Below are 24625 nucleotides of genomic sequence, written 5' to 3' on the forward strand. Positions count from 1 at the left end.
TATCCTGATTTCTTAAACCTTTCTTCTTCGACTTCCTCATGCCTCCCATTTCTGTATTCCAAATTCTAGTCAATTGCTCAGCAAATCTTCCCTTATTTTATTATAAATTTAAGCTAATCATTCTTATTCTCCTTGTCTTAACCATTACTAATAGTAACCATTTACTTTAGTCCAACATCATTCTAACTGTCGTTGATTTTGTAGTATTTCTTTAGATAGTCCTTGAACTTTTTCCATTCTTCTTCCGCTGCTTCTCTTCCCTGGTTTCGGATTCTGCTCGTCATTTCTGCCAAGCCCATGTAGTCCATCACCTTCATCTGCCATTCTTCCAGTGTGGGTAGATCCTGTGTCCGACTTCAGTTCCATTCACCACAATTATTTTTTTGTATTTTGGCTTATTGCAATTAAAGGGAAGGCAGGAATAGGAAGGGAAAGCAGGGGGATACACATTTCTGTATTCTGACAATGCCTCTAGATGGCTGAGTGGCACATTATTGGAATGCCCTATGCCTTGTAAAGCTTGTTCCATTCAGGACAGAAATAGAGGCACCCACAGAAAATTAGTAGTTGCATTCTCAAGGTTAACATTTAAATTTACATTAGCAGGAAAATATGCCGGTTGAGATGCCGTTTCAGAGCCTTTCCATAAAGATGCCATTATATCCAGAAACAAGGAGGCAAGTAAAACAGCTAGAAAGCACAAGGCACAGTTTCGTGAACAGTTTGTGATATAGGGAGATCTAATGGTTGTGGCTTCTGGTGCCGTGCTGCTAATATTCTGCAAACAAAGACAGTGTCTGGTAGGGCAGCTAGGGAATAGGCAAATCTGTCAGTTTTGGTTTCATATTTTCCCAGTCTTAAATTCAGTTCTCCACATTTCCACATTATATTGTTATTTTATTAAAATAAAATAAAATAAAACCTAATGGAAATTCATCAGCATTTTAAGTTCTTCTAACATCTACATATTCAAGTAAATTAGTATTTATTCATTTAACAAAAGTGTATGTATACACACACACACACCTCAATCTCATAAAATATTAGGTCAGTGTACAGCGATACAAAAAAACATAAAACACCACTAACATAGTACGAAACAATCATTAAATGACTGACTAATCAAGAAGGTTTTAAATGACTCCCTAGTGGCCTAAAAGGGACTTCAAGAGACGCCCAAGTGTCAAAAGGTAAGGATTGTCTGTCAGATCTGTGCCAGAAGAGTGTTCCATGGCATTCGACTAGCAGTGCTCAGTGCCCAAGAACAAGTTGAAGCCAATCAGGGGTCTGTAACATCAGAGGCGGATCCGAGGGAGCACAGATTTGGGGGCCTATTCAGCTGCATTGGGTGAGAAGCCTCGGAGGTGCTGCCAGTGGAGGGTGCTATATTTTGGCATCGCACAGGGCACCACTGAAATTTGAGACCTCAAGGGTGGAATCTACACACATATAAAAAAAACGCTGTGAAAATGCTTTTTAAAAAAAGTATTGAAAAATATATTGAGCTCACCTTCGCCATCTAGTATCACACTTGTATATTGCACTTTACAGCACATTTAAAATGTTTTATTTGCAGCTTCAATAGCAGACTTTGGACTCAGCTATACAGCTGTATAGGTGAGTCCAAGGTCTGCTACTGGTAACATGGGCGACAACTAACAGCATTCCTCTGGATGATCTCAGGGCTTGGCCACACTTTCCCCGTGCCTAGAAAGCATGGGTCTGAGTGGTTTGCCTTTGCCCCACTACATTCCCCTGAAAAACCTGCTCTTTAGTGCTAAACCAGAACAAATAGCCAATTGCCATTTGTTCTGATTCACTGCTAAACTATGGGTTTTCCTGGGGAAAGACAGTGGGGCAAATGGAGTCATGGATGAACCCTCAGTGACTGAGCTAGGATATAAGGGCTCAGGTGGTACCCAAGGTAACCTGAGGAAGGCAGTCCTTAAGGTAGATACTAAAGAAATGATGGGTTGACTTTCTTTCTCTTTGTGATGAGGAGAGCCATCCTGGCCATTAGCTGCATGTCCTGAGAAGATAAGTTTTATTGCTCAAGAACCATGAGTGTAGCTCAACAGCAATACTCTGTGTTTCCTACCCTCAGCCAGTTGCATAGTGCAGCGGTCTGTATTTTAGTCTGTCCTCAGCAACCGTTCTGTGGACATCCTGTTTCAGTTTCCAAAGTGCTTCATAAGCACTGTGGGTGAAAGGTGTTTACAGTAGCTACAGTGTCTCCTTTGATTACTGTCTGTGCAGAGTAAGACCTTGATTCTTGGAAGTGTGCCGTTTCTACCTGGAGAAGAGCTGCTCTCGGGAATACCTAGTTTTCATCAGGCTACCATTTTGAGGCAAGGGCGGTGGAACAAAATTAAATGGTCAGACCACAGGTCTGCACACAGACCCTGAATGTCGCATGTACGCATGCCAAACTTGTCAGACTCAAGTAACTCTGTCAAAGTGATGAATACAAGTGACTGCAACTTCTGTGTTCAGGATCGGACTTTGGTAAAGCCAAGAATCGTTTTAAGTCAAATGGTGCTTCTTCCACAAATAGATGTCGTGTTTTGTGGCCACTGGCAACAAATACCACCCGGACAGAAATAGTCAACTTTTAAATAGAAAGCACCAGTCTTTAGAATTTTGATGGAAACATCATTAATATAACTTCCCAAAAGAAGGTGGCGATCAATCTGTTCATATTTTTTAAGGTGTACATCTATGTAAGAGGGTAAAAACAAGAACCATACATGAAGTGTGGGGGGGGGTCCATTAGGGCAAAATAGGTACTGCCCCACTAACCTCTGTGCGTCTCCAGCTAGCCCCCCCCCACCTGCCTGCCTTCTTACTTACAACCAGTTTAGGGAGTAGCACTGGCTGCCAGCTTCATCCTCAGTCTCAGTGTTGCATTGAGCTCATCAGGGAGGAAGATGGGAACAAAGCTCAAAGTAGTTGACTCTGCTTGCCATTGGCTCTAGCTCCCCCTACTGCTGGCCTCCTGCATTATGCCGTAGCAGTCCCAATGAATGTCACTGACACACAGCCAGTAACGACACACGTGGGTAGGTGAAAAAAAGTCCACAAGTTTTTTGGGGTTTTTTTGCACAATCCCTTCCATGGTTTGGTGTAGCAAGCGGCAGGGACTAAATGACCCCATCCAGCTTTCTGGGTAGAATATCAGAGGAAGCAAAAGCAATGTGGTGTAGTGGTTAGAGTGGGAGACCAGGGCTGAAACGCCTGCTTGGCCCTACTTGCTTCAGCCTAACACACATCACAGAGTTGTTGTGGGGATTAAATGGGGGACGGGACAACGACCAGGTATGCCACCTTGAGCTCCTTGGAGAAAAGGTGTGATATAAATGCAATTAATAAATCATAAGACGAGGTTCATTGTACTGACTATTTTCCCTCCCACCCCCAATATCTGGAGGTATCATTGATTAGGTCCCAAGAAATTTGAGTTGTATGTGTTCTCCAGATAAGCAGTTACACCCATGCACACATCACAAATGTGGGCAGGAATTTTGCATCAGCTTTGTTATTTATCTCAAGCGAATCTTCAACTCACTTGGGTGCTAAGCATGCTTCCCTAAACAATGCTAGGGAAGCTATAGCACTTTTCATTCCCTTTTTTGTGATACTATCCTACAAGACTTACTACGAAATGTGGGTTTGCCACATCACAATGGCAATGCCGGGAAAAGGAGTAAGGCGAGGACGCTGCTATAATAATGTGATCTCTATAAAAGGATTTCCCTATTCCTTTCATTTAACCTACATTTGGCTCGAAAGATCTGAGCAGAAATTTACAGCTGCCCATTTCTACTGTTCTCAGATGTAGCAGTCATCCCATTAGAGCATACTGGCTTTGGCGTAATGGGTCGCATAAAAGTTCTATTGCACTGTCTGCAACTTTGAAGCAGAGCCCTTCCCCAAAGTATGATATCTTAACTGAGGCCGTCTAGTCGAAGTTCCACACTCTAAAGGCAAAAATAGATTGCACTTGGTTTGTTAGTTGACTTTTTTATTATTTCCTAAAGCCTTGTGATTAAGTGAAAAGCTTGCGTGGACTAAATCTTGCAGCCGTTTGAAGTTCCAACCTGCCTCTAGCACTTTCAGACTTGCTGTTTTGCTACTGATAATTTTTAAACTCTCCAAAGAGACCTCTGCTCTGTTCATGTGTGTTTGCATAGCCTCTGTGAAACTCAAGTTGTGTGTTAATGCTCGTTGCAGCAGTTACACCCCAGGTGTCTCCCCCACGTAATACTAATACTGTGGCCGGCTAGCCAAAACCCTGTGGTTGAAATGAAGCACTCAAATTTGTACAAATTTACTGGATTTCTTTTGTAAAATGGTTACACGGTTTGCTCAAAAGAAATGGAGTCGGGCTCTAGCAAATTCTGGAGGACATGGAGAAGAAAGTGCCCGATAGTAAAATTCTTCCTTCTTCAGAGATGAGAAGCTTTATATTGAGATCACCACTGGTTTGAGTCTACTGCTTTGAAATGTAACGGCTTCTGTCTGAAATTAGTAATTGATTTCTTAAACTCTGGCATGAAGAGAGGAGGACTGATAGCTGAAAGGGCACAGTGGCTAGGGTGAATCTTACATAACGAGAGCCCTGCTATATCAGACCAAAGGCCCATCTAGTTCAGTATCCTGTTCCCCCAGTGATCAGTCAGGTACCAATGGAAAGCCAGCAAGATGAACCTGCATGCAGCCCTGCTAGTTCGTCAGCTGCCTCCTCAGCTACCATGGAAATCTTGGACAGCTGAGTGGAGGCTAGCTCCTCGCCTTATGTGTCATTGGCATAAGAGCCAACTCCTAGGGGCCAAGGTCTCTTCACCCCCAATAAAATTGAGAGGGCCACCCCCACCCCAAATGATGGGCATTGACATTCAAATGGTGTGTGGGCGCTGTGTCTTGTGATTGATTATGTGTGGCAGGAATTCCCTGGGGTCCCTCTCATATTTTATCCAAGTTGGCACTTCAGGGAATCAGCTTTCTCCCACTCCCCACCCCACCCCCTTGGCAGTAGGTAAGCAGAACAAAGGAAAGGGAGTCTCTTACCAGTTAGAAACTTTCATGATCACAGCGAGAGAACAAAGAATCTATTCCTAGGAATGAAGGTGCTCCCAATTAAGGGTCCCACCCACTTCCTCCCTAGTCACCCACGTCACTACCGCGTCTTGTAAGCTGATCACACAACCACTGTGCTTTCTGTTCTGCCACCTTATCAGCTCTTCTTGTCCTTGGGCTGGGTGGAGGAATGCTTCCCAGAGACAGTGAATCTGTTAATTCTCTCTCTCCCAGTGCTGCTTCTCCTAGCTGTTCCCCATCCACTACTTCCCAGCTTCTGCCTTCTGAACTATGTCCCTCTGCAAACCACTGTTCCAAATCTATACTGTCCTCCTGCTCCTGGGAAGATTCAGGGTCCTGATCAGGAGCAGGGGGAGGGGGATGGGGAGGCTCCCACCATTCCTCCTCAGTGCAGACCTCCTCAGGACAGTCCCTGACAGCACCCCTGGTATCTTCTGGCAATATTGTAGCAGGACCCTTTCCCAAGTCACCACTTGAGTTCTTGCCACACCCAGCCTCTCATTCTTCCTCCTCTGCTGGCCATCTATCTTGGTTGGCACCATGGGACCCACGGCAGGGTTGGGTTTTTTTGTCCCAATGTGCCTCACTTTTCACTTGCATACATTGAATCACATCTGCTGCTTCAATCCCCATTCATCTATTAAGGATAGAGTCTTCCCCTTCTGGGTGGCTTGTCTCAAAGGGTGATCACTATTCCATGCAGACCCCAGGGTAGTAACCATTAGCTATCCGTTTGCCAGCAAAAACTGCTCTTTTATAAGATGTATACTATCCAGGTAAGCAAGGCACTGTTAAAGAGCATACATGTGGAAGGGTTACAGCTCGGTAGCAGAGGACATGTTCTGCTTGCCAAAGATCTCAGGTTCAGGTCCTAGTACAGTCATACCTTGGATCCCAAACACCTTGCGAGTCGAATGTTTTGGCTCCTGAACACCGCAAACCCAGAGGTGAATGTTCTTTGGAACCCGAATGTCCAATGTGGCTTCCGCGGCTTCTGGTTGGCTGCAGCCAATTGGAAGCTGTGCCTTGGTTTCTGAACATTTTGGAAATGGAACAGACTTCCAGAACAGATTCCATTCAACTTCCAGGGTACCACTGTATCTCTAGGTAGGGCAGGGAAAGACTCCTGTCTGAAACCCCAGAGAGCCACTGGAAGTAAATGTAGGTCGGGGTGTCTAATCAATAGCCCTGCAGATGTTGTTGGAGTCCCAGCCAGCATGGCCAGTGGTCAGGATGATGGGATTTGTAGTCCAACCACAACTGGAAGGCCATAGGTTGGTCATACCTGCTGCAGGCAATCCTGAACTAGATGGACAAATGATCTCATATGAAACAAGGCAGCTGCCCAGGGTCCTATCCTTGGTGTGTGTTTTTTGCCATTTAGCACAACTAAAAAGGCGCAATTTATTTTGTAGAAGGGAAGTAAGTGTTCTTCCTTATAGACCTTTACCGTACATATGCCAAAGAGTGAATCTGAAAAGGTAGCACATGTATCTTGTTCCATCTGTGCGTCTGTCTCTTCATCGGACTGGAAAAGTGTAAAAAGACTCTCAAACTAGGTCACCTTTTATCATACCACAGAAAAAGCTTGTAACAAGACACTGCACTTTCTTGATGCTACAATTCATTGGTTGCTGTCCTGTTAATTAAGTACGCAAATATTTATCCAAACAGCCCAAGGAGCACTAGATCTTTTGGATAGGCAGAGCGTCATAAAAGCTGCTGTAGTGTTTCTATGGAGGATGCACAATGAATTCTGATAAACTGGAGCTTGAAAATACCATGGTTCAGCAAATGGGGATTCTGCTGAAAACTAGATTCAGCGGCTGAGTGCATCAATGACAGGCATGTCATCATTACAATAGCAAATCTGTGATATTTTTAAATATGTCTCTGACAAGGAAGTCCGCCCCCCCCCCATTGGAAGATTTTCCAGAAAGTCAAGTACATACAAAAATGTGCTTGTTAGGAGAAATTTACATTAAGATACTGAAGAATTTTCATAAGGAACTTGATGGAGAACAGATTTTTTTTTTAAGAAAGGAACCGGAAAATTGACAGATTTGTCAATCCCTAGAGATATGCCATGTGAATATTGTTTTCTCTTAAGCAGGCATATATTGAAGGTCAAATTTTGTCCCATTTCAGAGATGCTGTGTAATGTGATGTGTTGCCTTATGCAGTAATTCCAGTACAATTTCTATTCCTTATCTAGATCCACAATAGTGAAAGAGATGAGACATTATAAAAACCATTTGTACTTTCTGCCCAGACACAGAGGTCCAGTGCTGAGGGCCTTCTGGTGGTTCCCTCGCTGTGAGACGCCAAGTTACAGGGGACCAGGCAGAGGGCCTTCTCAGTAGTGGCGCCCGCCCTGTGGAATGCTCTCCCACCAGATGTCAAAGAGAAAAATAACTACCAAACTTTTAGAAGACATCTAAAGGCAGCCCTGTTTAGGGAAGCTTTTAATGTTTAATAGGTTATTGTATTTTAGTGTTTTGTTGGAAGCCGCCCAGAGTGGCTGGGGAAACCCAGCCAGATGGGCGGGGTATAAATAATAAATAAATAATAATAATAATAATTATTATTATTATTATTATTATTGAAGTTATGTAAGACTTATTATTACTATTCATATTGAAATCTTTTCATATTGGGGCACTTTCATAAATTTCTTTTGATGTTGACGCTGTTGCTTATTTACTGAGACAATTCGATTACAGAAACACTTTCTGTGGTTAAATTATTATTATTGTTAGCAGTATCACATTTTATATTTTGGAATATCACTATGATAATTGCTCTGTTCATCTCAGGTACATAGAATCATAGAACTGTAGAGCTGAAATGGACCCCAAGGGTCATCTAGTCCAACCCCCTGCTATGCAGAAATTTCAACTAAAGCATCCATGACAGATTGCCATCCAACCTCTGCTTAAAAACCTCCATGGAAGGAGAGTCCGCCACCTTCTGAGGGAGTCCATCCCACTACTAAGACCCCTAGATCCTCTTCATGTGTACTACCGGCAAGCCAGCTGTCCCCCATTTTATATTTGTGCAGCTCCTGCGCATGTTGGCCAGGGCAGAGCACAATGGCAGAAGGAAGCCATTTTTGGAGGCATGCTATGTGGAGAGCCATAATGAATGTTCCAGTTCTAGTGGAGAAAGCGAGGCAGTGTCAGACATAGCGAGCATCCTGACAGAAGGCACAGAGGTGGGGCTGAGACAAAGAAGACACCCTTTGAGATGAGTTTGAAAGCAACACTGTCCTCATTAAGAAAGTGAATTGGCGCAAAGAAGCATGAAATCTAATGTGCCTTTCTAAAGAATCAATTACTATTCCTTGGAAGAAGCCTGCCTGCCTGCCATATTTATCATAGGACCTGCTCACTGTGCCATCATTTTGGACAAAGTACCAAACCTTAGGTACACACCCGCCATGGATTTGGGACATAGCTGCAGCCCCTGAAACATGCACAAACTACTGTACAAAAGATTGCTGCTCTAAACAGAGAAGTCTTTAAATAAAAAGCCGCCTTCAACAGTCACACGCCGCTAAGCGTGCTTCCTTTTATTCCATTTTCTCCCATCAATTCATTCGTATTCACTGCCAGTCCTCTGTGCCAATTAGCTTTAATTTTTACTATACACAATGACATCAACAGCCAATGGGATTCTAGGCTCGCAGGATTTTAGTGTGCCTATAAACTACAGAAAATTGTCCTTGGCTAAACTCCTGCTTTCAGATTGGCTGACGACAATAGGCATGGTTAAGTTCAGAGTAAGAGCCATTAAGCATAATTACTACCACAGGGTAAAAGTTTAATTGTGTTAAATTTTAAATCTGCATAGCCTAAGCTTATTTACAAGCTGGCTAGGCCCTTCCGTTACATAAGGGAAAATAAATCTGTACTTAAAAATTTGCTGCTTGCCAACTTTTATTTTACAAAAAGTTTTTTAAAAGCTGATAAAAGCTTCTCTTGTCTCTGACTCATTCCTTCCTGTTGGGATCACGCTGGCTAAGTATTGAGGATCTTATGATATACTGCACTAATATGTCTGAGCCTTCTATTGATATGAGTGACAAGATTGCGTTTTGTATGAAAGACCGGGGGGGGGTGTGTCACAGGGACTGAGGATCCTCTCCCTTGTTTTGATACATTTAAGTCATGAGGATTTTTATTGCTGGAAGAAATCCTGACGTCCCTCACTCCTAACCACCTCCAATATCCTGTTGTAGATTCTCTAGGGAAAGGAGCACAACTGGTCATGTTATCAAAAGAAAATGCATTTATTGGTGGGAAACGTACCTTGCCTTCAGGGCTATATAAATCATGAGACATGCTCCCCTCCTTCACTTGAGAACACATATGGATGGCTTTTCTGATATTACCAAACTGTGGGTACATGGCAAACATCCGGACACTTTCATCCTTTTTGAAAATGGAGTTGCAAAAAAAAATCATAGGGGCAGATGAAGTCCTTAAGTGAAGAATGGGACATAAGAAAAGGCTTCTTTGTTGTTGTTGAGAAGGCCTTCCCCAACTTGGTGTCCTCCAGATGTTTGGCACCACAACTCATAATTTCTAACCATTGGCCATGCTGGCTCAGGCTAACAGGAGATGTGGTCCAAAACATCTGGAAGGCATCGGTTGTGGAAGGCTGGTTCAAATCAAAGTCTTTCTTTTCCAACATGCTGTTACCAGCTTTGGCCAGTTGCATGCCTATAGGAAGTTCACAAGGAATGTGTGGTGTGGATCATTTCTTGTTGCGCACCCCCACCTGCTACTAAAATAGCAAACCGTTTAGCTGTCGCTACTAAATTGAAGCTGATCCAGGAATGGAGAACCTGTGACCTTCCAGATGTTGTTGGGACCCCCAACTCCCATCATCCCCAGACAGAATATCCCAATAGTTAGAGATGGTGGGAGTTGTACAACAGCATCTGAAGGCCCAAAGGTTCCCCCAGTCTAAGTCATCCAAGTTGGTGGTCATCACCTCACCTCATCTTGGTGGGGGGGGGGGAGAAGAAAGGAAGAAAGGTTTGGATCCTAAGCTAAGTTGATTTAAGGAAGTTCACCCATCTTCTCATCCCCAAAAATCCTCTGGAACCCCATTCCACATTGTTGAAGAGGGCTCCAGAGAGGCTTTATAGGTGTGGTGGCGGCTGCAATGGGGAGAAAGTCATGGAAACCTTCCTTTCTGTGAACTTATTTAAGGTAAGTTATTTTAGGATGCAAGCCAACGCGTTGAAAAATCAAAGCTTGTTTTCTGCCCTCAAACTCTCCTTGTACATCATTTTGAAAGTCATGACCAATTGTCTGGGAACATAACCTCTGCATGCCAAAGAGCTCATTCTAGAACGCATAGCAGATGTATTCAGTTTATGTCCCTTAGTTCCTGTTGACAACCCCACTTAGATTACCTAACTGCTTGTTGAACATCCTAGGACATTTTTAATTGCAAGCAACTTTACCCTTCTGTGTCGTTCCCACAAAAGACAATTTGAACTTGGAAGTGCTAGAGTAAGTGAGATATATTCATATACTGAAGAGTGGGAAGAAATGTTCGAGGCCGAGAACGAGATTAGCACGCAGACTAGCTGGGAGCTATATTTGTTACAGACATTAAAAAGCAACATGATTTCAGCTGGACAGAACATAAGCCTTAAATCTTATGCAAACATTCAAAGCTGTTTAACACTGTCTTACCCCCAAAGCCCCTGGAAGGAGGCAGGTGAATCCAGTACCAAATACATTTTTCATGTTCCTTAAGCTGACTGTTGAAATAGTTAAGTGAACATCTGTCCAAACTTACCATCATTTCCATTTAGAGAAGCCGCTAATTCAAAGGGTGACAAAAAGTGCCTGTTTAACAATGCAGATGGTGCTGTCTGCCCCCCTTTTTTTGTTTAATCTAGATTGAGCTCCACACAACTGTGATGCTAATGAATAATGGATTTTTTTTATATTCGCACATGGAGTGGCATTGCGCTCTGAACAAATCTAGGATTAGCTTGCTTCTAATTTCCCCATTTGGATATAGGGCAGTGATTTATTTATTTTATAATGGTAACCGATGTGGATATTTTAAAGATCAGAGGGGTAGCATTCTGATTTCAAAGATGAAAGCAACTTGTCAACTTTGTCATTTGGAAGAGTAACACAGATTAATATGAGTTCAGCAATAAAATGCCGAGAACCTCCATCTTTTTTTGCAATTTAAGTGAGCTGCATCCATCAGTGATACTTACATTTTATTGGCAAAATTGACACAAATTTGCAACTGTCTGATAAACACATTGTGTGTTACCTCCCAGTTTTCATAGAACTACTGTCCCTTTAAAGATAAACAAGTATAGTCTCATTTCAAAGATAAAGGAAGTGGGGATACTTTCTAAAGCACAAACCAAATCAATATGAGGCAATGTTATAGTTTCCTGAACTGATTTAGGCCATTTATATTCATAAAACCTACAGAGAGGTGATGAGTTAGTAGTCATTCAGTAGCAGCAGCAATTATTATTATTATTATTATTATTATTATTATTATTATTATTATTATTATTCTTTATATCCCACCTTTCCTCCAAGGAGCTGGAAGTAGCATGCATGGTCCTCCCTATCCCCTTTTTACCTCACAACAACCCTGTAAGTAGGTTATGTTTAGAGAAATAATGACTGGCCCAAGGTGAGCTTCATAGCTGAGTAAAGATTAGAATCCTTTACACCACACTGTTTGGGGCAAAAAATCATATTCAGCTGACCCCAGAAAGCACATTGTTTGAACAAATTCATGTGAGATTCAAAGTGTTCAAATATTTGTGGGGTTCCTTTTTCAGTGGGATGACTTTTGAGGGTTGTGAAATGTCCTGCATAGTCATTTCCTGGCTTTGTTTCCCTTTCGTTGCAAAATTCGTTTAATGCCTCTTTCTACTTGTTTGCTTAAAGCTGTTGTTCGCTGTAGCGGCCATTAAGTTAGATAACAGCTTGAGCTAAAACAATGTAAAGTAACAATAGGATAAAATCCATTCAACGTAGTCATTACAACAAACTAATGCGAATAAAGACCTTTCATATCAATTGACTTAGGCTGGAATTCGAAAACACTTCCAAAGGTCTAAATCCAGCTAACACAGATGAATTTCTGAGTAAACATGCAATAGATTGATCTTCATATCTAACCTTTGAAGATAGTGATGGCTTCACTGCTGGGGCATCAGAAAAAGCTATCTCTCAAATATTTTAGGTAGGGGTAACCAGTGTAGTGTCCTCCAGATTTATTTTGTCCCATTCATATGTGTGGGCCCCTTCCCCCAAGAAATACTACTGAAACGGAGGAGGCCTTTTCAAAGAGCTAAAGGTTGTGCCAATCAGCCCAGGGGCGGAGGAAGGGGATGCGGTGGGGGCAGGCCACCCTGGGTATCACCACTGAGGGGGGTGACAAAATGCCTGGCGGCACTCACTGCGAGGCCTGCAGCGCGCCAAAGCCATGCGTCTCTCCTGGGAGTGATGTGGTGGCTTGGATGCCCACAGTCTCCACGCTGCCCCAAACGGTCCGCCTGCTGCCTCATCTGTAGGGCAGCTAAGTGGGGAGGCAGGCAGACTCCTCAGAAGCCCCATGGAGTATCCTGACCTGGCTCTCCCCGCCCCACGGGTGGCTGGCCCTGCCCCTGGGTGCAGGGTACACATGCCTCTCCAGGCTCCCGATCAGCTTGCTCCACCGCTGAACCAGCCGCCCCATTTTTGCTTGGTTCTATTTTAAAGTGCAAGTTAGAGGACTGACACTAAAACTCTGGACAAAGAGACTCTTGATCTTCAGAGTCATGCACAAACACTCTTAACTTTGTTTGAGAAAGATACAAAAGCTTCAAATACTCTCCCACTTCGCCAAGAACAGGCTGCACAGGAAACTCTGGTTTCACGCAGATCTAGACAATGTTTTTCCTCTGACCTTGTGGTAACTTTTCCCATCACCTCATGGTGAGACCATATAGAAGTAAGGTCATCAGAAGGTTATGATGCATATTTTTACTCCGGCACCCAGTCGCTGATGGAACGTGATTCTCAAGGCTCTGTCGAGGTAGACTACAGCCTGAGCTCAGTTATAATGGAAGCAAGGATGCGTCACGGTTGATGAAAAGCTGAACTCAGATCTGGGTTTAAGTAGCATCCGTGTGACAGCTTTCTTGTGTGTGGCCTTCAACAAATCTCAGATTCAGCTCCCCATCTGTAAAATGAGAATAGTAATGAACCATCTTGCCAGTCTGTTGTGAGGATGAAAGCACTGAAGATTGCAAATTTTCTCTTCAGGATTAAAAGCACAAATATTAGCAATAGCACTAGACCCATATTAATATTTATATACACAAGCATTTCTATCTACTCATTTGGCCCTAAAGAGCCTTCCCCCTCAAGGTAGCTTACATCTATAAAAGACGTAAGCATCAATTACAGTTATTATTGTTACATTTCTATAGCAGCAAACATGAACAAGTTGAAACAATACCATTTACAACAAAACCAATTTTAAAACCAACGGAAACATTTGAAAGCACATAGAACATCTAAAAACACAATGGCAGACTCTCACAGCTGCTAATTTCAAGGTTGCCACGGCCAGTATCTTTCAGTCATCAAAAGCCAGGGTGAACAAGTCAACAATGAAGGAGGAGACGGATGCATCTCCCCAGGTTTTGAACACATAAGATCACAGACTCATACTCACATACTAAATCAGCACACTGTGTATTTTGTAGTTTTTACTGAGTATTTTTTTACTTAAAGTGTAGCTAGCAGTTGATTGGCACCATTGTCATACAAACTTTGAAGTGGAGTCATTTGCAAACTACAGAGGTTTAGCTCTTGTGTGCTGGAAAAGGCAACAGAATGCTGTCTTCCACACCGCTGTAGTAATTACATAGTAAATCATATTGGATCTAGAGTAAGTTGGTTGTACTTAGGCCCCATTGAAATCTGCCTGAAAAATGTGACATGAAAGAGTGGGATCCCACTGATTTTTAAAAGTTTAACTCACTCAATCAGGATCTAACCTATTGCCTTTCAAATAAAGCTATTTATTGCCTACATTTATTGTTAAAGAGGAACTTAATCTGACCGGGTATGAAGTTGCTTTATATTGAGTCTGTCCAATGGTCCATCTAGTCCCACATTTTCTACTCTTGACTGCTACTTATGGTTCTTTCACCTGAAAATACAGGACCTTCTGAGTACAAAACTTGTGGTCTACAACTGAGATACAGTGAACTTCCCATGTGTTGTACTTGTCAAGAGATTCCCGCCTCTTTTATAAGAGTTGTTGTGATGCATTCTTCATGTGCTGGTGATGCTGCAGCGATCTTCAAGGACTTGTAGGTGGGCCTGGAAGAGCAAACCGTACTTCTTGGAGTGTCATGCTCTGAAAGCAGCCAGTATCTGTGGAAGCAGATAACAAAGTTGGCAGAGCATTCGTGTTGACACAAAAGCTATCTCCAAAGACCAGGGGTGGGGGTGGGGTGGAACCAATTGATGTAGAGGAAGAATTACTTTCATTGAGAAATTGAAGAGAAAGGAGTAAGAGGGAAGCAACACTATTTTTTGCCAAAATTCATTTCCAGGTTGAGATTCTAATTAAGATTCTTAACATTTTAAGTGTGGGAAGATTGGACTCTTCTCAAAGGGAGACTTTAGGCCACATAAACATGGTTTTTGTGGAGTCAACTTCACTCTTCCAGTGGATATGGATGGGCTGAGTAGCCTTTGCAAATGACCATGTATGTTCAGATCACAACTCCTCCACGTCTTAGAAAATCCTCCAGTGATGTAGTAGATAGTGATCTTGATCCACATGGAAGCAGTCATGGGATCTGTTCTGCACTGGAAAGATCAACTTGCATTTCCAATTCAGCACTAAATGACTGAATGTGAAATAATTCAGATGAGTTTTTTGAGCCAAACTAAACTTGCATTGATTGATATCACCCTGGGGTCCCATCAGCATGGGATCCTATTTCAGTGTTTAGTTCTAGAATGAAAATGCCCCCACCGACATCCCCCCCCCCGTCTGAAAAAAATTAAGTATCATGTAGAATAAACTTTGCTCTCTCTGCCTCCCAGGTATCTTAACTTCACCCAACTTCTGCCTATAACAAAGGCAAATTGTGGCCCACAGGGAACATGTTTACATCCAGTGCTCCAAAAAAATAAAAAATACCCAGCGCACACACACACCCGTATAGCTAACAAATCAGTAGGAATTGATGAAAGAATAGCAAATTAGAAAGTGGAAGGTCTGAAAGAGGGGCCTGTAAAGATGTTCTGCAAAGATGCTCTTAATTTGCATAAGGGGGGGGGAATTAGATTGCTTTGACTAAGATTTTGGAAGCCCCAAAATAGTGCTCTGTGTGCAAAATGCATTTCTTCATTAGGCAGTCAATTAGCAGGAGGCTCAGAAGCCGAGCAAAGGAGCCCAGCTTTCTTTTCCTTCTCCCTTTTTCTTTTCTCCGTGCCATTTCAGCCCACATTCCCACACACTGGCTGGTCAGCGAAATAAGGGACGGCAACTTCTCTTTATTGGTGCAATACAGTATTTGATACTGCTAATTACACTTAATTAGTCCTTCCGCCATTTAATTAAAACGGCTTCTAATGATTGTGCTTCCTTGGCAGGCTCTTTGGGACCACGGGGAATTGTGCTGCCTGCAGTAAGCTGATCCCTGCCTTTGAGATGGTGATGAGGGCCAGAGATAATGTTTACCATTTGGACTGCTTTGCCTGCCAGCTTTGCAACCAGAGGTGAGGACATGAGGCTTTTATATGAACAGAACAGAAAGAAAGAAAGAATGCAAGTTATTCCCCACCCCCCACTCACCCCTGATCCCAGTGGAACAAGAAAGTCTGGCTCACGGTTTGATATCCATCACCTTCTCCCAGGCCTTCAAATTGCCACTGCTGGGTGAGTCATTTTACCTGCTAATGGAACACTGGAGCCTTCCCCCTGATAGGCCAACATGCAGAATTGGTGGTAGGTTGGATTGTGGCAGGAGCAAACAAACAAACAAAAGTGAGTGCTGTGCTGCAGGCTAGCAGGTGGTGTTAAGCAGCACCGAGGCAACTGAATGAGCAGCTTCAAAGCCAAGCTTCTTGTCGGTCTGCTGCACATCCATTGATATGAGGATGGCTTGGCATAAATACTTTTTAAATCAAGGTTACTTAAGTTGGGCATCTGACAGGCTCGGAGGCCGGGCTGGGAAGAGTCAAAGGAAATAGAGCTCTTCAGAATAATTCCTCGCAGAGCCCCATCAGCTCGCCGCATGGTCGGGAGGGTCTGTTCAGAGCGCAGCTTTAAGTGGGACATATCATGTGTGCCTAAAAGGGAAGCTATAATGGGAGAGGCGATATAATGAAGAGCGCGGTCACTATTCTGGCGTGCTTCGCATCACCATTGTACTGAAGTGTCCTGCAGCTTTTAATGCACCGTGGTCGACTTGCATGTTGTGCATGGATATCAGGAGGGTATCCAATTAAGGTTTAATTTGAGGAGGGTTAGCTGGGGCATGGAGCTTTTCTCTCAGATAACAACCATATTTCCCAATGACACATAACCATCAAACCTAGGAGTCCTGTCACATTAAAATTCCAAACTCTACACAAGGCCAGCCTGGTCTCGGAGCCCTTTTGGGAAAGGTTCAGGTTTCAGTGAGTTTCCAAAGGCAGGAAAAGGGGGGAAATCTGTTAGTTATGAAGCAGCTACAAACAATGCTGCCCTGCTCTATACACCCTCATAGTACATATTGAGATTTGCCACACAGATGATCTTTGCACTCAAGATGGTGTTTGGTCTAGGCTTTAAGCTAGATCAAATTCAAGAGCAAGACAGCATGCAATCGAAGCAGGGCTGCTTGCAAAATTACAGAAACATCTAGTCTAATTAAAAAGTATTTCAGTATCTCTAAAGAGAAGGCGGAAATGCTTCATGCAAATGAGGGTAGCCAGCCTGGTGCTCCACATACGTTTGGGACTACAACTCCTTTCAGCCCCAGCTAACATGGTCAGTGCTCAGGAATTATGGAAATTGTAGTCCACAACATTAGGAGGGCACCAGGTTGGTACAGATAACTGAGGAAACAGAATCTGACAATGTCCAATATCAAATGTAGCAGTACTGGAAATTCAGAATCAAGTTTCCATAAAAATGCTTTAAATAAAGAGGAACATCAGTGTATTGGGAATTAGGAACCATGTTAAGTCTGCCATTCTTATGCCTGCTTACCTGTGCTTAAGTCCCATTTAATTCAATGGGATTTATTTCTGAATAGATCTGTATAGGATTGTGCTCTTGGAATAGTTCCAGACACTACACCATGCAGAGAGGGAAAGGAAGCACAATTTTTGTAAGCTTCCTGATCGCTACAGTTCTTCGTAACTTTTGCATCTTTCTCCTACAGAGTTGTGAGCAGGAGCATCACAGAGAAATTGCGTATCCCAGTCTGGCTCCCAAATTTCAACACATTTATAAACACACACATCTCAGCACAGAGGGGAATGTCTAATTGAAACTTGAGACATTTAGAAGAAGCCTGAAGGACAGGAAGTGGGAGCACTTCCTGTTTCCTGCACACAATTAAACCACTCGGCTGGCATCCTAGCATAAGCTTGCTTTCAAACAACAAATCTATGTGCATGCCTTACTTTAACCCAGATAAACCTCTACCTCTTAATATACTTTTTAAAAAACCTCTAAGCCTTATATGTGCCAAACAGGTAATCTAAAAAGCTCAGCTCATCGGTAGCTTGACATGCTGCTACTGCTGCTGCTGCTGCTTCACCACACTAAGGAAGTTTGGAATTAGCAAACCAAATCCGTTTTTGCTTGACAAAGCGTTCGGACAACAGACCTTCATGCACAAAAAGGTCTCCACAGGATTACCGGTGAGTAGAGCTGCACTGCTGAATGTCCACATGTTGGCATAGACACCTGCACTGTCAAAGTATCTACTTTCATGTATGCTTCCATGTGTTCTAGAGCCCAAATCACAAGGGCACCTGCGCATAAGCAACCAGTCACACATAGGCTTTGACTGTGCAGGTGTCCACAGCAATCAGTGAACAGTCAGAGAGCAGAGACAGCAGCACAGCCCTGCTCCCTGGTAATCCCATGGAAACACCCTCGCCAGATTAATATGTGAAGGGTGCTCACCTTTTGGCCACATCATATTAAAAGCAATGACCAGTGGGCCTGTGGATCGGCCATAAAGAACATCATTATCATGATGAATCCATTCACTTTACTCAAAACCCCTTAGCTCCACAGCCATGCAGGCTCCCTTGAGTGCAAACCCAGTGCATTTCTTCTGAACAATGTCTATGAAATAATTTAGCTTTTCGGTGAAGTCAGTGTAGTTTCCCCTGATGGAGGGGTGCAGGGAACAGAACATATCCGAAGTTAAGAGTATCAGGAATGCTGTCATTTTGGGTGGCTGTTATTGAAAAGGCTGCATCAAGCACGAAGCTGGCATTATTTGTTTGGAGTAGACTGCCTTTCTGTATGAAAGAGGCAGGCTCAATAAATCAAGCTGTCCCATTTGATAGGCTATTCCACTGAGGTTCTAGTGACATCTAGTGGGTTCAGATAGATATCCCCATTTCTGTGTCCACCTTTGTTGAAAAATTCTAGAATGTTGTAGGATCTTACTGTCTACCCTGACTTTAAATGTGTTTGTGGTGCCTTTACCAAAGTTATGTGAGGAAAAAGTATTGACTGTTTTTAGTACTATGATGGTAACAAAAAAAAATACTTTCTTTCATCGCAGTGGAGTTTCTGAGGCTTGTTCACAAAGCTTTAGCAACCCTAATTAAAAATGAAGAGAAAAGTTGGCTGAGTTGATGGTCTGGATATTCTATGAAAGAAGGCAAAGCTGAAGTTTTCCTGACTTTCCCAGACATGGACTTGTACTCACAGTCACTGCAGCTTCAGCCTTATGCATCACAATCCTCCATTCATTTATTTATTTATTTGTAAAATTATATCCTCTCCTTCCAAGCATCCATGGAGCTATTCTATTTTATCCTCCTTGTAACCCAGCATTCAGTGACTAGGATATCCCCTATCTTCAAAGATGGTTCATCAGAGATTTGAGGGGAAGGAGCTTGCTGGTTAGGGTGGAGCCATGCTAGCGTCCCAGTCACCATTGCTTACATGGGGAGAGGGAGGGGCAGGTAGGTCAGGGGGGTGCAAATGCGCCAGTAGCACTAATCTAGTGTTCCTGCTGACCTGGTTGGGGAGGAGCCAGCCTGCAGTGTGCAGACCTGGCTCCTCCCCATCTTTCTTGCAGTAAGCAACAGCGGCCCACCTGCAGAGGATTTAGCATAGCTCTTCTGGATTTGAACCCAGCTCTTCCCAGTCCAAGCCCAACACCCCAGCAACCATACTTTGTAGTTTCTCGGTGCTACTGAATGAAGAAAAGGCTAGGTTAATGTTTATTTCTGTATTTATTTGATTCCATTTATTAATTGCATCTTGAAGTGAAAGAACCATATAAGCAATTCCATGTTTGTACAGCATTGAAAACAATTCTTTATTTTATTTTATTAAAAAAACAACAATTAAAACCAGTTCATAAGTAGATCCAAACCAGGATGTGGAGCATATTTTCCAAAGTTTGGAAGGGAACGGGGAGATAAGCACATAATAATGAAGTTCCTTGGACTTGAAGGGATGGAAACAAAATCAGATACTTCCTTGTCAGTTGGATTTGAAATTGTTTTTATATGTGTTTTTACCGATAGTGTTTTTAGTATCATTTTTTAAGATGCTTTGGTTGTTAATTTCCTCAAGTTTGTTTCATGGGAAGCGCTTCATAAATTAAATGAATGAATGTTACTTCTAGGGCGTTAGGTAAGAGGTGGGTGGCCCCTGGCCCTCCAGATATTGTTGGACTCAAACTTCCATTAGTCCCAAACACACTGGCGAATGGTCAAGCAACATTTGGTGGGCCAGAGATCTCCCACCCCTCTCTTAAGTCATAGCCTTTAGACACACACACACACACACAACTCCAGTGCTTGAGAAATGTCAAAAAGTGTGTCATGGAAGAGTCCCCCCCCCCCCGGTTTCCTAAAATATATGTCACCCAGATATATGATCAAAAGTTAGACTCATTTTAGATGACTTGTCTGTGCTGTTAGCACACTGTTTTTTTAAAACCACCAACTCAAAACTACTTCAGCACTCTATTTCCATTAATTATCTTCCACAGTGCACTGTTAGTGTTACTGTCAGCGTTAACTGTTACTTCTAAAATATTTCCTGGCAATAACTCTATTGCAATTTGTTAGATGAGAGCTGGGTTTGTTGGGTTTATTTGTTGTTGGGGTTTTTTTTTTGGTTTTTTTTGGTTTTTAAAAAATCCTTTTAAATCCTCAACCTCATTTCAAGAATTGGAGGCAGTGTTTAAAAGAATCCTGAAGGCAATTTACCTGCTGCTTTAAACAAATGTTACAAATTTAAACATTGGTTCCTAAAGTGACTGCGAATGGGACGCCTCATTTAAAAAAAAAAAAAGCTCATGCCAGCAGAATGAAAATAAATGACTTCTACTGATTCTCCCTGCCTTCTGCGCTTTCTGAAAAGCTGCTCCAGAGAGCTAGAGGCCATTCTGGAACCGTGTATTTGCAGAATGAACAGTTAGGATCCAAGTCATTGATTCTGAGGTGATTAGGGCTGCACTTCTGCACCCACTTACATGGGAGTAAGCCCCACTGAACTCAGTGGGACTAACTTCTGAGTAAACATATAAAGTGGATGGTTACTCATTGCATCTGGTACTGGTTCATTTCACCAAGTCCTCAGGCACACCAGTTATCTCACATGATATGGATCCCCCAGGCTGCATGCAAATCTGTGCACTCTCTCCAAATGAACTCATTTAAGCAAATATCATGGAAATCACAGATTTGTAGAGTTGGAAGGGACCCTGACCATCATCTAGTCTAACGCCCTGCAATGCAGGGAAATGCATCTGTCCCATACCGGGATCAAACCTGCAACCTTGGCATTATCAACACTACACTATAACTAACTGAGTATCCAGAGTTGTTACATGCCAAATAAACTCATTGGTGTGTGTTTACCAGCAATGTCCCCATATATAATGCATTTTTGTATATGATTTTGATTAAGACCTGCATTTTGGTGCATACTTTACCCCAATATACACTTTTTTGTATGCATTTTTGGGTTGGACAACTACATTGCAAAATTCAGAATGGGTTTGGAAGGTGAAAATTAGGTAGATTGGCATAAAAATGCGAACTGACTGAATTTCTCCCCCTCCCCATGTCCAACCCACATCTGCTGCCATGTAATATATGACACAGCCCAGCTGCAGGGAGGGGGGGACAACTAGTTTGACCCCACTTTGAAATTCTAGTCGGGGAGCTTCCAAAATGTCATTTCTAAAACATAACACATTTCTTCTCCATGCTTTGCGAGGTCTTCCATCCCTGCTCCTCGAAACCTCCGCTGATTTGGCAAGAGGCAGCTGTCAAGCGCACTGCACTTGTGCCGGTGGCAAGACTTTAATCTTCATTTTGCATTACTACTCCTTCAGTTTTTTGCTTCTTGGTTTAAGGCAAAAATATGTAGCGAGTCAGCAGCTGTCTGTTTTTCAGTCAGCAAGGGAAGCCTTTCCAATTCAGCAAAACACTTGGAGAGGCTTGCACTTTTCACAACAGATTTTGAGGTGCGTATTTTAGCTGGTGTGATAATTATTTTGTCTATATCTCCTTGATAGAAACCCAAAAATCATAGAGCTCAGTAGTATGGCAAGGAGTTTCGAAATTCTCATAAGGCTAATACATATAGGGCACCAAGCTGAATCTTACCTGATCTATTAATTAACCCTTTCCCCATTGAACCCATAAGCCTATTGTCATCAAATTAAGCTGCCAGCAAACCTGAGGGTCAGAAGAAAATTAGCTGTCACCAAGACCGCTGATACTTCATCGTGCTAAGTGGAACCAGTATTTCCCCAGTGTGCAAGTTTGCTGCGGGAGGGTTTAATTTCCTATTCTGTGAAGTCTATAATTTTTTTCTGCAGCAGCATGAAAACTGCTTTGCCACTCTGGTTCCATCCTTCTCAAGCAACATCCAGATTGGGGATAGCCAACATGGTAGCCTGCAGAGCTTGTTGGATTTCAATCCACATCGTCCTTGACCGATGGCCATGCTGCTTGAGGGGATGAGAGTTGCAGTCCAACATCTGCACACCACCATGTTGACTACTTCTGACCTAGGCATTATTTGAAACTGATGACAGGGGACAAGGGGAAGACATTCTTTTGCTGCTTCAACTGCATATATGCCAATGTCCACACGTACATGCTGATCAGAGTCTCCCACATAAACCAGATGAACAATCATTACCCTTTTCAGTAGGTGATATTCAATGAGAAGGAACCATGATTATTGCTTCCTGGATATGGTACCTCGATCTGTATTGCAATGGGACTGGACTATTGAGCAGGAGCTCTCAAACGTTTGAAGTCATGTGCACACTAGGACTAAGAAAAATAAGCATGCATTCCATGAAGGTGTTTGATGGAACAACACCTCACTTTCCTTTATAGTGCAGGATAATTCTAGCCCTCATCAACACATGTTTGATGATAAATGTGTGAATCTTCCTTGATCCAAAAGCTTAAGTAGGTCCCAGTGAAACTAAAATTGCAATCCAAAGTCCATTTTCTCAGGAGTAAACCACACTGAACACAGTGTGACTTTCTTCTGAGTACTGCAAATTCATTTTCCAAAGCTTAGCAGCAAGACTCTCTGGTGATATAAGCAAGTTTCTTGCTGCCAGAGAACAAGTTACCTTTCAGTGTGTTTAGCGGGTTCCTGGTCCCTCAGTTGAGAGTAAATGCATTAAGTACCCACCAAAGTGCAAAGGCTGACACCTTCACTCCAGTTATACACTTGGCGTGCATGAAGTATTCTCTAGCCTTGCCTTTCAAATTATGCCTCTTGCACAGCCCTGAATACAATCAAGTGTTGCATCCCAGCAAAGTAGAAAGTAGGAAGACAGTTTGCCTTGGTGCCTATAGTTCAACTGCTAGTCTTTGTTATGGGCCTGGCAAAGTTATTTCAGCCTTACCTAAATGATCTCACAAGTGGCCAATGCTACGTGTGCATAGCCCTGTTTTTAATGTGAAGACACTGGGGATGAGGTACACCTATAGGGACAGGATTAGCTGCCATGATCCAACTGTCCCTTCTGCTTAATGTGTGGGTGGGGGAATTGTGCTTTGGGAGGCTGCATTTCTTACTCATCATTCATCAAAAGTAACACGAATGTCAAAGGAAATACATGCATACATCATTTTATTTGTATGCCGCCTTTCCATAGTTGGAACCATGCTCAGGGGGGATTGCAACATGTAAAAAAATGCATAATCACATACATAACAAAAGTAGTCAAACAATAAATAAAACATCCAAAAGTACACAACCAAACAGAACAATTTCCACATAAATCATAAGATCAAAAATAAAGATACAAAAAAAATTAATATCAATAACGGCAACAACCCCCACACAGCAAAACCACATAAACAACACCCCCAGCCCAAGAGTATGGTCAGCAGCCTCAGCTTCTGCAGCTGGAGTGAGTCTTCCAGGACTCACAGCCAATAAATAGCACATGGCTCATATTATGTTGGTGCAATATTCCATATACAACGTAAAAAAATTACCTAGACATAGATTTCCGTGCGCTACTCTGGTTTCACCAGAAGCGGCTTAGTCATGTTGGCCACATGACCCGGAAAAACTGTCTGCGGACAAACGTCGGCTCCCTTGGCCAGTAAAGTGAGATGAGCGCCGCAACCCCAGAGTCATTCACAACTGGACTTAACTGTCAGGGGTCCTTTACCTTTACCTTTTATACATGGATTAAGTTTTAAGATGGGAAGAGGCCAAGAGAAGAGACAGTTCCATTGCAAGTTCTCATTTGGTAACTAAGATGAGCATAGGCCATGGCTCTTTCAGACTACTGTTTCTGTCAACTAGACTACATATCAGGTGAATGTAATAGTGGAGATCCTTGTTTTTAAGGTTTAGCAAATTCAGTTAGGTTCAATACCAACAGGGGCTTGCAGATTTATGCCAGACTTGGAATGAAGGTGTGGGTGTTTGCAAGGGGTTACACTTTTAGAGATCGTAAGTCGGACCCTTTATAATTTGATGGGTGATACAAAGAATGGGGACTCATATGTATGTGTGTGTGTGCAGAACCCAGTTGCATTTAAAGACAGAAGGCACCACCTACATCCAGTACCAGGTTGAGACCGTAGATGAGCACTGGAAGTGTTCAGCAGGTGTATAAGCAAAGGGCCAGGACCACGGACAGCTCACTGCAGAACATAATAGGCTGGACATAAAGCACCAGAACACAAGTTAAGATGCTTCCACACAGCCATTTACTGTGGACCCTGTGCTGCAAGCTTTTCTCACCCACCACATAATGTCATCC

The 24625-nt window shown here is 42.8% G+C and overlaps 1 protein-coding gene across 3 annotated transcripts in view; it reads left to right on the plus strand.

The window, feature by feature from the left end:
• The window catches only part of LMO1 (LIM domain only 1), a 99661-nt gene that overhangs the window by 73414 nt on the left and 1622 nt on the right, over positions 1–24625 (plus strand). The window contains exons 3-4 of one of the 3 annotated variants that reach the window (XM_053392124.1): positions 15765–15890; positions 17543–17902. In XM_053392124.1, the coding sequence (XP_053248099.1) occupies positions 15765–15890; positions 17543–17651 (235 nt within the window). In that variant the 3' untranslated portion in view covers positions 17652–17902. Of the gene's footprint in view, positions 1–15764; positions 15891–17542; positions 17905–24625 lie in introns of those variants that run through there. The other 2 variants (XM_053392107.1, XM_053392114.1) reach the window with 2 other exon arrangements.

Source organism: Podarcis raffonei, chromosome 1, assembly GCF_027172205.1.
Source record: "Podarcis raffonei isolate rPodRaf1 chromosome 1, rPodRaf1.pri, whole genome shotgun sequence".
Lineage (NCBI taxonomy): Eukaryota > Metazoa > Chordata > Lepidosauria > Squamata > Lacertidae > Podarcis > Podarcis raffonei.